This window comes from Lissotriton helveticus, chromosome 4_1 (genome assembly GCF_964261635.1).
Source record: "Lissotriton helveticus chromosome 4_1, aLisHel1.1, whole genome shotgun sequence".
NCBI lineage: Eukaryota > Metazoa > Chordata > Amphibia > Caudata > Salamandridae > Lissotriton > Lissotriton helveticus.
The window spans coordinates 653,749,344-653,763,634 of NC_136063.1; the positions used below are offsets into that span (position 1 = coordinate 653,749,344).

General features: G+C 47.2%; 2 protein-coding genes across 5 annotated transcripts in view; one reads left to right on the plus strand and one right to left on the minus strand.

Moving 5' to 3' along the window:
• The window catches only part of TGS1 (trimethylguanosine synthase 1), a 345,615-nt gene extending 337,919 nt beyond the window's left edge, over positions 1-7,696 (minus strand). The window contains exon 1 of the mRNA XM_078687296.1: positions 7,387-7,696. Coding sequence (XP_078543422.1) covers positions 7,387-7,490 — 104 coding nt within the window. The 5' untranslated portion in view covers positions 7,491-7,696. The remainder of the gene's footprint in view (positions 1-7,386) is intronic.
• Positions 7,697-7,891: 195 nt separating this feature from the next.
• Positions 7,892-14,291, plus strand: part of TMEM68 (transmembrane protein 68) — a 128,916-nt gene continuing 122,516 nt past the window's right edge. Inside the window, exon 1 of one of the 4 annotated variants that reach the window (XM_078687297.1) lies at positions 7,892-8,128. The gene's annotated coding sequence lies outside the window, so the exon portion shown is untranslated. The remainder of the gene's footprint in view (positions 8,129-14,291) is intronic. The other 3 variants (XM_078687298.1, XM_078687299.1, XM_078687300.1) reach the window with 3 other exon arrangements.

The window sequence follows — 14,291 nt, forward strand, 5'->3', positions numbered from 1 at the left end:
AAAAACAGGGGGTGACCGACTCCAGTCTTATATATTTTATGTTATGATGACAAACTGTCTAGGCACGGTGAGTAAATTAGAAAGATATCAGGCAGCATGAGGGCGTTACCTTGTATACACTGTTGGAGGGGGGCCCAGTCCAGTCTCCTCCGGTCTGTGACGGGATAGGACGGGCCCGCCCTTGGCCCGGGCTTCGCCCGGCGACCCACGAGACGGGTCTGATGCCGTTTTAAAGCGCCGCCTGGCGCTCCCAGGTGACACGGATTACCGCAAGGGCTTCTGGGGGATGTAGTTCGCCCCTCGCCGGTCTCCTCTCGGCGGCCCCGCTCTAGCTGGAAAAAGAGCAGCCGGGCAGCGGGAGACAGGCGGGCGGGTCCGTGGTATCAGCTAGGGGTCAACAAAGAATTTGTGGCCAAAGTAAGCAGCAGCAACAAGGGCAGTAAGTGTTCCCCCACTCGATGGGTCTGATGCCGTTTTAAAGTACCGCCTGGCGCTCCCAGGTGACACGGATTACCGCAAGGGCTTCTGGGGGATGTAGTTCGCCCCTCGCCGGTCTCCTCTCGGCGGCCCCGCTCTAGCTGGAAAAAGAGCAGCCGGGCAGCGGGAGACAGGCGGGCGGGTCCGTGGTATCAGCTAGGGGTCAACAAAGAATTTGTGGCCAAAGTAAGCAGCAGCAACAAGGGCAGTAAGTGTTCCCCCACTCGATGGGTCTGATGCCGTTTTAAAGCGCCGCCTGGCGCTCCCAGGTGACACGGATTACCGCAAGGGCTTCTGGGGGATGTAGTTCGCCCCTCGCCGGTCTCCTCTCGGCGGCCCCGCTCTAGCTGGAAAAAGAGCAGCCGGGCAGCGGGAGACAGGCGGGCGGGTCCGTGGTATCAGCTAGGGGTCAGCAAAGAATTCGTGGCCAAAGTAAGCAGCACCAACAAGGGCAGTAAGTGTTCCCCCACTCGATGGGTCTGATGCCGTTTTAAAGCGCCGCCTGGCGCTCCCAGGTGACACTGATTACCGCAAGGGCTTCTGGGGGATGTAGTTCGCCCCTCGCAGGTCTCCTCTCGGCGGCCCCGCTCTAGCTGGAAAAAGAGCAGCCGGGCAGCGGGAGACAGGCGGGCGGGTCCGTGGTATCTGCTAGGGGTCAGCAAAGAATTCGTGGCCAAAGTAAGCAGCAGCAACAAGGGCAGTAAGTGTTCTTTTTATCAGAAATTTCAGATTCAAATTCGTCACTGTCTATACTTTTCTCTGCTGATCTTTTTTGCATTTACTTCAAATTATGTGTTTTTTCCTTCAGACCTTTGCCTTTCAGTCTTCTCATTTCTTTGTGTGTCAAGAGCAACTGATTCTCTGTTAACCCGAAACATTTGGCAAGTCAACATCTTTTATTGGGAGTAGATTATTCCTATGCAGGATCTTGTACCGGGTTAAATTCTCTTCCGGTAGCAATTGGTGTACAAGACGCTTTCTTTCCATCAGAATTACTTCAACTTACCTCCGTCTCGATTCCCTAACTGTTGGAAGATGTATTCAGTCTACAATCTTCCACTCTTTTTGGTTCACTCTCTGATCAGGACTTGCTTTCTTCTATCTGTGACTTCAATGTGTGTTAACCGCATGCGCGCTAGCGGTTTTCCCGCTGCGCGCTGCGTTTTTAAAAAACCCGCGTTACATGACGAGCTCAGCTCGTCATCAGCGTACGACAGGCGTCGCTGATGACGAGCTGAGCTCGTCATCAGCGTCGAAGGGGTTAAAGCAAATAAAAGTTGCTATGCTAGATCCAGTTGTTGTTTCATCTTCTGTACATGTTTTAGATGAGAGTATGTGCATGCTCTATTCTAATATCGCGAAGCATTCCTGTTTCACAGTTTGAAAATATTGAGACATTAACTGGTCGCTTGGCTCATCCATCCTACTGATGTAACCGTTTGCTACATATTTGAATGTGACGTTCAGCTAGATGGTGAACTTTATTTTTTAGGTCTCGAGTTAGCCAAGACCTTTTTATTTTACTAAACTTATAACTACGACATACTTGAGGAGCTTTCAGCTAGTTCTCTTTACCCACTGGTCTGTTATTGAGTCATTCAAATGTTTCTCCCGCCCTCTGCTGCACATAGGACGGTGCAAAGGAGCAGCCCACTTTAGCTATTGGCTAACTTCACTACAAGTGATGGAATTTTGCCCTTTCACAGGGAGACCGACAACACACAAAATAGTTCCATTCAATGCTAGGGCCTACTATGGTAATGTGTGCCTTCTAAGACGTAAAAAATTTTTTGCTTTTAGCCAGTTTTTCTTTTGCTTCACTGACGACAATCAGGTTTTCTCCAACAATCAGGTTTTGAAAAAACATGAAAAATAAAACAGGCATTTACAAGTCAAATGAATGGCAGCCAATGCCCAACCTATTGGCTCTATCAATAGCTTGATCCTTATATAGGTCTGCAAGGACAGTGGTTGTTAGTTTAGGTTCATTGGATTTCAAACTAAGATTAGACAGTAGCTCCCCTTATTGGGTCTGGGCTGTAGCTCCTACTTTCCATAATATGCTTGGTTTTCTGTTCTGTTGTCTGGAAACGCTTTTAGATGAAGGGGGTTGGTTTGTTCATTGTATGCATTTGGCCACTCCAGGGTTTTTTCTAGAATTATGTTTTTTAAAACAATCATGGAAGTTTTGAAAATACAAACAATTTTGAAATATTTTGGTGTAGCTACTGTGTTATGAATGGGGTTAACGGTTGACTGGAGTTTGAGCACTGGTCAAGCAGGAACCACAATCCTAGTAAAAGTAGGGCACCAGCAAACCCCAACTTAACCTGTGCTCCCCCCTGGTAGCTTGGCATAGAGCAAGCAGGCTTAACTTAGAGGAAAATTGTAAAGTATTTGTGCAACACATTAAACAGTAAAACAGCGGGCGGGGAGGGAACGACACACACAAACAGCCCTCACTAGATTTAGAAAAAAAAGCTTAATTTAATAAGTAAAACAAGATCAAAACAACAAAAATCGAATTAGTGGAACTGGAGATATTGAATTTTAACGATTTTAGAGCAAATAGCCCTACAAGGTGTAAAGCCCCAACTACGGATATCTGGTTGTGCTGGACTGAGACAAAGCCACAAGTTCAGGCTGACTGCGTTGGAGCATGGGAAGGCTACAGGGACAAGGTTTGGCCCGCCAAACAGAGTACTTTAAATCCTGGTTTGCAGAGCGCTGAATGGATCTATGTCGAAGATGCGTTGTGCAACCGAGGCAATGCATCAGTTACAAGATGCGGGGATGCTGCGGTGGGAGGTCCTGATGTGTCGAGGATGTCATCAATGGGGCTTGAAATGTGAAGTCAGGAGTCAGGGATGGGTCATGCAATCGGGGCGATGAGTCGGTTCAGAGGAGCTGTGATGCAGAGTCTGTCGTCGGGGCTGCCGCCAACAAGAGATGACAGGGTCTGCGCCAAGGATGAGTCACGCAGCTGCTGTTCCGAAGGTGATGTGGGTTGCAGCAGTAATGAGAGTTCTTGCGACTGTTCAATACAAGCAGCAGCAGAGATGCAGGGCTTCTGCCCGGGTTTCTGCTGTGCACCAGAAGAGATGCATTGGTTCCACTGGATCCACAGAAGCTGGCAAAGCACCTTAAGCCCACTTGCAAGGGTCCAGGATTGTGGTGGCGCCACATGGCAGGGTAGACTCACAGCTGGTAGATCCAGGTGCAGAGGCAAGGCTTGTCCAGGTGGCCTCAGATCAGGAGCCCAGCCAAAATGCCCTTGAGTTACTCTGGGTTCTGGGTTCAAGCGATACAAGTCCAGTCATTCTCACCCAGGCAAGAGGACAGCAGGCAGCAGGTCAGCACAGCAGTTCCTTCGGGGAAGCAGTCCAGCAGTCCTTACATAAGCACAGCAGTCCTTCTTCCTGGCAGAAAATTCAAAGGTCAAGGAGTGTACTGAAGTGGTGTTGTCTGATGTCCTTCTATTATACACAGTTGTGCATTTGAAGTGGGGAGAAGCTTGTAGAGGCATGCCTTTGGATAGCACAGATGCCATGCCTTCCCTGCCATGGCTCCAGACTTACCCTCAGGGTATGCAGGCCTTTTTGTGGAGACAGAACACAGCCTATTCAGGTGTAAGTGAGGCTGGGCCCAGTTCCTCCCTCCTATCCTGCCATTGTAGGCCCATCCCATCACATGTAAGCTCCCAATGTGTCTCATTCCTGTCTAGGAGCAATACACAAAGCGCAACTACCAATTACACCCAGCCATGTGGTTAGAGACAGGCTGCAGGCACTAAATGGCCATGGCAAGATAAGGACAACTTTCTAAAAGTAGCATTTTCATAACTGTAATTTAAAATCAACTTTACCATAAGTTAGGATTTTAAATTAGGATTCCAGAGACACCAAACGTGAACCAATTATCTCTTCCCACTTGGAAATTACACGTATAAAATGCAATATGGCTCCAATCCTATAGGAGAGGTAGGCCTTGCAGTAGTGAAAAACAAACTTCATTTTTTCACTATCAGGAAATGTAAAACTTAAAAGTACATGCCATACTTTTTTAAATCTTTGCACCCTGCACTCTGCTGTCCAGGGACTACCATAGGGGTGTCTTTTATCTAAAAAAAAAAAAAAAGGAAGGTTTGGGCCTGGGAACAGGTTTACTTAGCTAGGTCGACATGGCTGTTTAACACTGCACACACAGGCTTTGCAATGGCAGGCCTGAGATATGTTTAAAGGGCTACTTAAGTGGGTGCCACAAGCAGTGCTAATTTTGTCTGAGGTGTACAACAATAATAATATTAATAGATCAGGGTAATTTCCATTGAACATAACTCATTAGTGAAACAGTTAGAGACCCCTGCTCTAAATGATCTTTCTTAACCTATTCTCCCAGGGCATCCAGTCAGACCGTCAAAGTGAAGGATCAAGGTGTTGTGGAAAATACGAAAGCATAATGCATCACACAGTATACGTGGTAAAAGCAGCGCAGGCCAAAAAACTTGTGCCAACAAGAGAGAGGTGAAGAGTTCACTTGAGTACATAATAGAATGAATAGCTTGAAAGGGTTGCAGTTAAAGGCCAACTCGTGTTTAGGAAGCTTGAATGTATGTATGGCCTTAACACACGAATGCACCCATGTATTTGTGCTTCCAAATAGATTGAAACTTGATTAGACAGTAGGACAAGGAGATTTAAAACACAGAATCCGATAAAGAGGTCTTATGTGCACAATGATAAAGCCCACAATTCAACAAGCCTGCATTCAACCTAAAATACACATGTATTCACAAGTAGAAGAATACTTTGTTAAGCATTGTTAGAAACGGCAATAAAGAATGTGTAGAGAATTAGGTTAAAGGTTAGGGTCACAGTTGGCCTCATGTTTTTTTATCATTAAAGTGTACCGTCTAATAATCTATTTCTTAAACTTTTGCAACCCCCATTGTTTAACTCTGTGTGAGAATAGCTGTCTATGATGCAGCAAATTGAGACTAGCTGCTTGCCTGTGTGAAGACAGTCGATTTGCCCATCGCAACAGTAGAGTTGTTCTTACTTGCCAGAGAGGAGTCTGTCTTTTGTTCATTTTTAAGTTACCCTGCAACAAAGGTAGAGTGACCTCCTGTAACAATTTCCCTATCTGAGCTGCTTTGCCTGGAAAGTGCCCATGGACAGAATCTCTGCAATTTATGTCTCCTGAAGTTCCTTGGCACACATAATCCTGGCCCCTCCCTTGTCAATAACCTATATTACTTCAACAAATAACAGATATCTGCTTTCTTATCTTTCACAGTTCCCAGTTTATACCCCCACATACTGATACCGTCGTTGATATTCCTGGGGATCTCTGGTAAGAACTTTCGTGGCCTGCACCTTCAGAGCTTGTTAAAGAAACACACAAACCTACTATTGAGGGGCTGGGGATTTACGGAGACTGTGACATCAGCTCTTTTAAGTTCAGCAATAAACAACTTACTTTAATCCCTTAGTGTGAAACGACTACCGCATTGACAAAGGGGTAGCACACCAAGCAAGATACTGCCATACAATCAGGAACAAATGTTGTGCAATTCACATCATATTTCCCCTCTACCTCTATTAAACAATGCATGCATACTATCAGCTTAGTGTTTGCTGAAACACAAGCAGATTAGACAAAGAGATTAGGCCCTTGTGTACCTCGAACCACTCTTTCTACATAGGCAATATTACAAACACGCATCTCTCCAAACAACTACCTGTAATCAGCACCATGATGCCACCATTGGTAGATGCACAATACACAAATGCTTGGTTACATGACATAACGTGACAAGCGTCACTCGAGTCCTACACATAGAAAGATAGCACAAAACACATACATTTTATGTCAAGACAAAGTTGGGGGAAATCTACATGTCTTCTATCCATGTTGACAATTTGGCCCACTACAGGTTTGCTGCTTTTTATAGGCCTCTGCTGAACAATAGTACTTCTATTAGCAAGGTAATTTACTATCCACTTAATGTTCTTTTGGCAAGGAAACGCTCTCAGAGAGAAACACTATGCATTTGTACATGTATTTCAACTGTAACATCAAAAAAGCATTGCAATTTGGGGGGGTCGGGAGGAGAGGCAACAATGAAATAAAATTACAATGAAGATATTTTATTACAAAAAGTGTTGTATGAAAAAGACCTATAAATACATATCGGACATCATTGAATTGCACAGACACTAATGTTGTAAAAGCAATACACTGCTAAATGAATATATTGCACTATTTACCACACATCATGTATCAGGCCTAATTGTCCTTTCACAGAAAACTGATAACCAGTTTGTAGTTTATTGGCCATAGTCGTTATTCCACAACAGATTATTTACCCAATTATTGGTTGGTGTTCTTATAAGTCATAATTAATCTAATAACATTAGTGAAGAAAAGAACAACCTATTATATAACTAATGAAAGCAGCCAACACGTGTTTCGCGTGGTTTGATGCACTGACACTTCATGGCTATTTTTTCTATTCAGAAAGACTCAAAATGTTTGGTATCTTCATTTAAAATGTATCAATATTATAGAAATAGCCATCTTTTACATTGAGTTGCCAGGGGATCCAAAGACATGCCAAGTGCTCCTCTTACCCAATGTACGGGTACTTTTCTATTTCCAAATGCGACAGTATTCGTGACTGCAAAGGATTAGAGTGGCTGTTACCTTGTCAGAGAGGTGAGCGGTGTACAGGACAGGGTAGAAAGTGGGAGGAGGGTCTCCAAAGTAACCTTCTTCAAAATACAGAGCTTAAGACAATCTAAGAAGAAAGCGCTATAAAATGTTCCATTGCAAAAAAAAGTGCGCCAAACAACATCAGCTCGGTATAATAAATGCACGTGAAAAAATAAGAATTGTACGTGCGCTTACTTTGAAAAGGCTCTGGAGCAAAGACAGACAATGTCACTGTCCTCGCCGGGCTCATCTATATGCAGCACGATCTCTGCCACCATGCTCCACCTTTCGCACAACATGCTGGTTCCCGCGGAGAACAGCAACCTAAGATGCCTTCTCTGTACCCGCGGGCGCCACACAAATGCCCCAGAGCCTCTTGACGACAAGCATTGAACGTGCAAGTCCTACCAAGTTTGCGCTTTATCAATGGTAAACACGGCAATCACTGCGCACGAGGACCGAAACAGCGGCTCTAAGCATACACACTCAATCAGGTGTAAGAAAACATATCCTGTTTAGATAGGGCAGTACTGTGACAATCAGGGATTGGTTTGTTGAACTTTTGTCATGTGACTGGCTGGGAAGCTATTGTCGACTGTTCATTGGCCAATAGTGCTATTAAACTACACGGTTGCTATGGATTGGCTGAGAGAGGTCTACCAATGTATTATTGGTTAAGGGATCCCGGAAGACGGCACTCAGCCCTACGATTGGATGGCGGCTTGCCTGTTAACTTCTATGCGGGCAGTGTGCTGGTTTGCAGCCCACCCGGCCTGTACTGGCGTCACAGGCGTGTCATTTTCACCTTCCTGTCCTACGGCAGCTACCGGTCTCTGTACGAGCATCTTCCCGTAGCACCTGCTCTGTGTGCTGCGCACCCCAGCAGCTTTTCACTTGGAATATTCCCTGCAGGATACCGGCGTCCCGACCGGTTGAGGTGAGACTGCTGCAGCGAGTAGTACCACCTGCTTAAAGGGCGCGCCAGACATGGTACAGGATGGGGCTAGGCTGCTTGTGATTTAAAACCCTCTCAGATGCCAGTGCAGAGCTGGCAGTGCAGGGTTGCACATATATTTTCTGCCAAGCCCATGCAAGAACCAATATAAACAACCCTCCCCAAACACATTGCATTTAAACACCAGGCATTTCCTTAGAAAAACTGATCTAGTGCTTTGTCAGCCTCCCATATCAAACTTGGAAAAATAAGCCTACTGTGTCATCTTACATTTTAAAGCTCATGGAATTGTATTACTTTTTTTTTAACAATTTGCTGTCTAAAGTGCCCGCTTGGGAATTTCCACCTGCCTCCCCTCCCTGACTGTACAATGTCACCTTGGCCTATGTTCAGCACGTTATAACCCACACAGAGGACCACCGCTATACTTAAGCACCAGCTCGTACTATTACCCCTTTAGGTAAGGTGCTCGGAGCGCAACAGCTGTGCCTTCTCTCAAAGAGGACAAAACTGTTTTGATGGGGGTGTGGAGGGGTTGTCCGCTTGTCCCAATGGAGAGATGTGAGAGCGTAAGGGGGGTGTTGATGATTTAAAATTGTTTTCGGTATGCGAATTGCTTTTATTCAGACTCATTGTAAGAAGTTACAGTGCTGGAATTGGGAAATAAAAACAGTGGAAACTCTAACATAGGGACAATGCGCAGGTGATGTTAAAGGGTGTGGAGTCGGGCATGGCAGAGTCTGAAGGTAGGCAACCTAACGTCTGTGAGTACATAAGAATTATTATAAACTGCTCCAAAAGAAATTGACAATTAGAAAGTCAATAGTAAAGTTGTACTGGTTTATTTTATTTTTCTCACGTGGACCACATTTTACAAACTCCATCACTTTGCTTAACATAACATTCAGTATAAACATGTATAAACGTTAATACGGTTGCAAACAACCATAAGTAAAAAAAAATCACCAAAACATAACTTCAGCTCTCCGCACAGATGAACTGCCTCATTGTAACTCGAATCCACTGCCCCATCTATAGATGGGGTGTGAAACGCCGTACCTGCGCCAAGCCCAGAGACAAACTACTTAAAATGAATTAATTGCCTGTGAACTCTGTAGGGGTGGCGAGCCCAGTCCAGATTTAAAGCAAAGCAATTATCTCTCAATATTAGCACGTTTAGTTAAAAATGCAGCACACCACCACAGTCCTCGTTTCTCGAAGTAATTGTGGCGTGATATGCTTTGTGCCTCTGTTTGCTTAGATTGTATAGGCATCTAGGTGTTAGCTGTTCTTTTGGATTAGTCTGACATATAACACATTTTTTTGTTGTTGTAGGAGTCCTCAGATTTTGAAGTTAGCATCACTGTGTCAAGAGGTGAATATCCTCTGTACCACCTTCTGCAACCTCATGTTTACGAATTTGAATCAATGGAAAACCTGAAACAAAAGCAATATTAAATAAATTGCCAATATGATGGCTAAAACATCATTAAAAAGCCACCATTTTGGATAATGGCGAAAAGGTTGCTGTGAGCAGTTATTTTCTCTCTGAGACTACCCCCAAACCTATGTTTTTGACATCAAAATTAAGTATATAGGTCTCATAGTTCCTAAAATATAACATCACTGCAAAACGTCCTCCATTTTTAACAAGCATTTACAATGCAATAGGTATCGGGATAATTAAGTTTGAGCTATTGGCATTGCTAAATGTTGCAACACCAACTGCAACAAAAGTCTATAAATTGTAGGCCAAAAAAATGTGTATTTATTTTTGTAGCAATGGTGGCATGCTGCGCTTTAGATGAATATGTTTAAAAGTAAAGTGCGCCATACTGCGATTGCTATAATAGTTAATTGTGGATGCGTTAACAATTGATGCGTGCACTGATGACTGGTGTTGTTTGCCTGTAGAAATTGTGCGCTGGTGGTGTGTGTGCCTGGTGAAAGCGTGGACTGACGGCTGGTGGTGTGTGTGCCTGGTGAAAGCGTGGACTGACGGCTGGTGGTGTGTGTGCCTGGTGAAAGCGTGGACTGACGGCTGGTTGTGTGTGTGCCTGGTGAAAGCGTGCACTGACGGCTGGTGATGTGTGTGTGCCTGGTGAAAGTGTGCACTGACGGCTGGTGGTGTGTGTGCCTGGTGAAAGCATGCACTCACGGCTGGTGGTGTGTGTGCCTGGTGAAAGCGTGCACTGACGGCAGGTGGTTTGTGTGCCTGGTGAAAGCGTGCACTGACGGCTGGTGGGGTGTATGCCTGGTGAAAGCGTGCACTGACGGCTGGTGGCGTGTGTGTGTGTGTGTGTGTGTGTGTGTGTGTGTGTGCGTGCCTGGTGAAAGCGTGCACTGACTGCTGGTTGTGTGCGTGCCTGGTGAAAGCGTGCACTGACTGCTGGTTGTGTGTGTGCCTGGTGAAAGCGTGCACTGACGGCTGGTTGTGTGTGTGTGCCTGGTGAAAGCGTGCACTGACGGCTGGTGGTGTGCCTGGTGAAAGCGTGCACTGACGGCTGGTGGTGTGTGTGTGTGTGTGTGTGTGTGTGTGTGTGTGTGTGTGCGTGCGCCTGGTGAAAGCGTGCACTGGTGGTATGTGTACCTGGTGAAAGCGTGCACTGACGGCTGGTGGTGTGTGTGCGCCTGGTGAAAGCGTGCACTGACGGCTCGTGATGTGTGTGCCTGGTGAAAGCATGCACTCACGGCTGGTGGTGTGTGTGCCTGGTGAAAGTGTGCACTGACGGCTGGTGGTTTGTGTGCCTGGTGAAAGCGTGCACTGACGGCTGGTGGTTTGTGTGCCTGGTGAAAGCGTGCACTGACGGCTCGTGATGTGTGTGCCTGGTGAAAGCATGCACTCACGGCTGGTGGTGTGTGTGCCTGGTGAAAGCGTGCACTGACGGCTGGTGGTTTGTGTGCCTGGTGAAAGCGTGCACTGACGGCTGGTGGTTTGTGTGCCTGGTGAAAGCGTGCACTGACGGCTGGTGGTTTGTGTGCCTGGTGAAAGCGTGCACTGACGGCTGGTGGGGTGTATGCCTGGTGAAAGCGTGCACTGACGGCTGGTGGTGTGTGTGTGTGTGTGTGTGCCTGGTGAAAGCGTGCACTGACGGCTGGTGGGGTGTGTGTGTGTGTGCGTGCCTGGTGAAAGCGTGCACTGACGGCTGGTTGTGTGTGTGTGTGCCTGGTGAAAGCGTGAACTGATGGCTGGTGTTGTGTGTGTGTGTGTGTGTGCCTGGTGAAAGCGTGCACTGACGGCTGGTGGTGTGTGTGTGTGCCTGGTGAAAGCGTGCACTGACGGCTGGTGGTGTGTGTGTGTGCCTGGTGAAAGCGTGCACTGACGGCTGGTGGTGTGTGTGCCTGGTGGAATAATAATAATAATAATAATAAATCCACATTTGTAAAGCGCACAATCACCCGCAAGGGTCTCTAGGCGCTGGGGGCCGTTGGGAAGATTAAGCAAGCTATTGCCCAGAGTCACATGGTGCTGGGCTAACCTGCCACCGGCGCCGGGGATCGAACCGTGATCCCCAGATTCCAGCGTCAGTCGCCCTGGCCGCGGCGCCACACGGCTGGTGGTGTCTGTGCCTGGTGGCAAAGCGTGCACTGACGACTGGTGGTGTGTGTGTCCCACAGACGTTAATTGCCTTGTTAGTTCTAGAGTGGTGCAGTGAGGGGCAAAGATGGTTGAAGGGTGGTTAAATAGCAATTATAGTGAAGAAGGTTTTCAGGCTAATTCAGGCTGCAGCATTTACTTTATTTTACATTACACTACCGTCAACTCCTAAGCCACAAGAAGCAATACTGCGCGCTAACAGGAGTGTAGCGCCATTCTGTGCCAACGGGGCACACAACGCGAGGGTTAACTCCCCATCCTCTAAGACAGGGCTCTAACGCTCCGCTGCAGCAGCAACACTGCGTGCTAACAGGAGTGTAGCACCATTCTGTGCCAAGGAAATACTCTCAACAGGAGGGTTAGCGCCAACACACCCATCCTCCAATACAGCGCGCTATCAGGAGTGTAGCGTAATTCTGTCCCAACATGGCACTCAACGCGAGGGTTAGCGCCCCATCCTTCAATACAGAGCTCTAACGCTCTGCTGCAGCAGCAACACCGCATGCTATCAGGAGTGTAAAAATGCAGCTGTGTCCCCACAGGGTACTCTTAAGGCGAGCGTTGGCGCCCCCTGGTCTGACATGAGCGCTTTTATGGCCTCACTCCAGTAGCGGAAGCCTAAGTGCCAATCACACACTCCAGTGCCAGCGTGAACACCTCCAAGCCTCAATAGCGTGCTCTAAACGCCACGACTAACAAGACCGGTAGCGCCTCCGTGTTCCAACGGCAGACTCTGATGTAAGCGCTAGCACCACTGCCTCCCCAATCTCGCACTTTGAACACGATTATTACCCGTCCCTGCTCTGATTTTGCATACTAAGGTAAGCGGGAGGCCATTGTCATCCAATACCGCACTCCAGCGCGCGCGGCCAACCCCACCCCCTCTGAGTGAGAACACAGAAGGGCGCAGGTGAGAGGAAGAATGGAGACCTCTCCAGGCGCTATTCACTACTGGCTAGGAAGGGGGCCTTCTAAAGTTTAGCAAAGTAGAATCCTAGTGCGAAAGGCCCCTTTCAGGCCGGGCACCAACGTCGAAAACTGGTGCTCACAAAACATTCACATATTTCCTATTGAGCCCTGCACACACCGGCATCAGAACACCGATCTATTCAAGCAGTCACACGCTTCCATGTCCATTCCTTTAAATACCACCCACGCCGTGATAAAGAAAGCTGCCGGGTGCGTTTTCATGCCTAGGATGGCTAATAATTTGAATACTCAAGAATGAGTATGGGCAGGGCCAACAAGAGCCGTCGATCCTTCTGGGGTCTGTAAAGTAGGTACTATGACACGTGCAGTATGCAAAGTAATATACACGGGATAGTTATTACAACAAGCAGGAAGCAGCCTCATTCTCGTGTGGTTCGTAGCCAGCCAGGGCGAGCATCGTGCTGAGATCAGCAGCAGCAGACGCAGAGTTGGCCGAGTCAGTGTTGTTGTGGAAACGGCCAAAGAAAGAAAGATTGCAAGATAAAACAAGATGTCGGCGCTTTGCCGTGAAATGGATTAAAAAAAACTAGGTTTTTTTAGCCACTAAGCCTTGATTGTATAGGCTACTTATGTGAGCACAGAGATGAGAAAAAAAACTAGTCTTGTTAATTCCCTGAGTGCACAAAACACCTGCGTGGCATGACGCAGAATGACACACACATCACCCCGCTCTGAAAATGGTCCCATTACACTGTTTATAAAGAGTCTCCCTCCGACCACTTGTCCTAAAATGTGCTTCCTGGAATATGTCATTTATAGCGCATTGAAGCCAGGCGCGCCTACAATGTAGAAACTCGTGGTAAGGTGGAGTCCCCTTACTGAGAGCTGGTTTATGTTCTGTATGGAGAGCGTGATCCCTCGGAGCGCGCTCTGAGGGCAGCGGACAGGCACCTATAACAGAAGGTTGTAAAACCGTCCTAATAGGTTTCCTTGGCAGCCCTATTTTACTTCCATAATCCTGCACAACCTATCGCAGATATAAGAAGCAGCCATTCCTGTTCTTTGCACATTCTGTTAATTCTTGCTGTGTTGTGTTCGTGTTGCGTGTCTGGGTGGGCGCTTCACTCTTGTTCTACGCGCTCCCCTTTATTTTCGTTTTTACGGCGATGAACAAACGAGCTGTGCCGGCTGCGCTCCGTGTCGCTTTTAATTAAGGAAGGCGACATTTGTTGACAGATCCCAAGCGTGGTTACGGGGTGTGCGTTCGCCAAGACGCCGCTCTCTTTACAGACTGAGAGGGTCCGCTCAAGTTTAAGGTGCAGGAAAAGTGCCGGTTCCTTCAGGAGAAAATGCCTGGTTTTCTGCTTGGGACTAACATGTAGTCAAAACATACCCTTGCCCTGCCTGGTATAACCAGCATTGGAAAGGGCATTAGAGCTGCTCTCCACAAAAAAAGCTTCACTGAAAGCGATCGCTATTGTGAAGAAAAAAAAATGCCGGAGTGGTGCGCGCGCCACAGCAGGCATATGTGTTCAATTATCGCGCCCGTGTCGGCACGATAATTGAAGACACATGGGCTTTGGTGCGCGTAATAGACACCAATAGGCCATGGGCAGA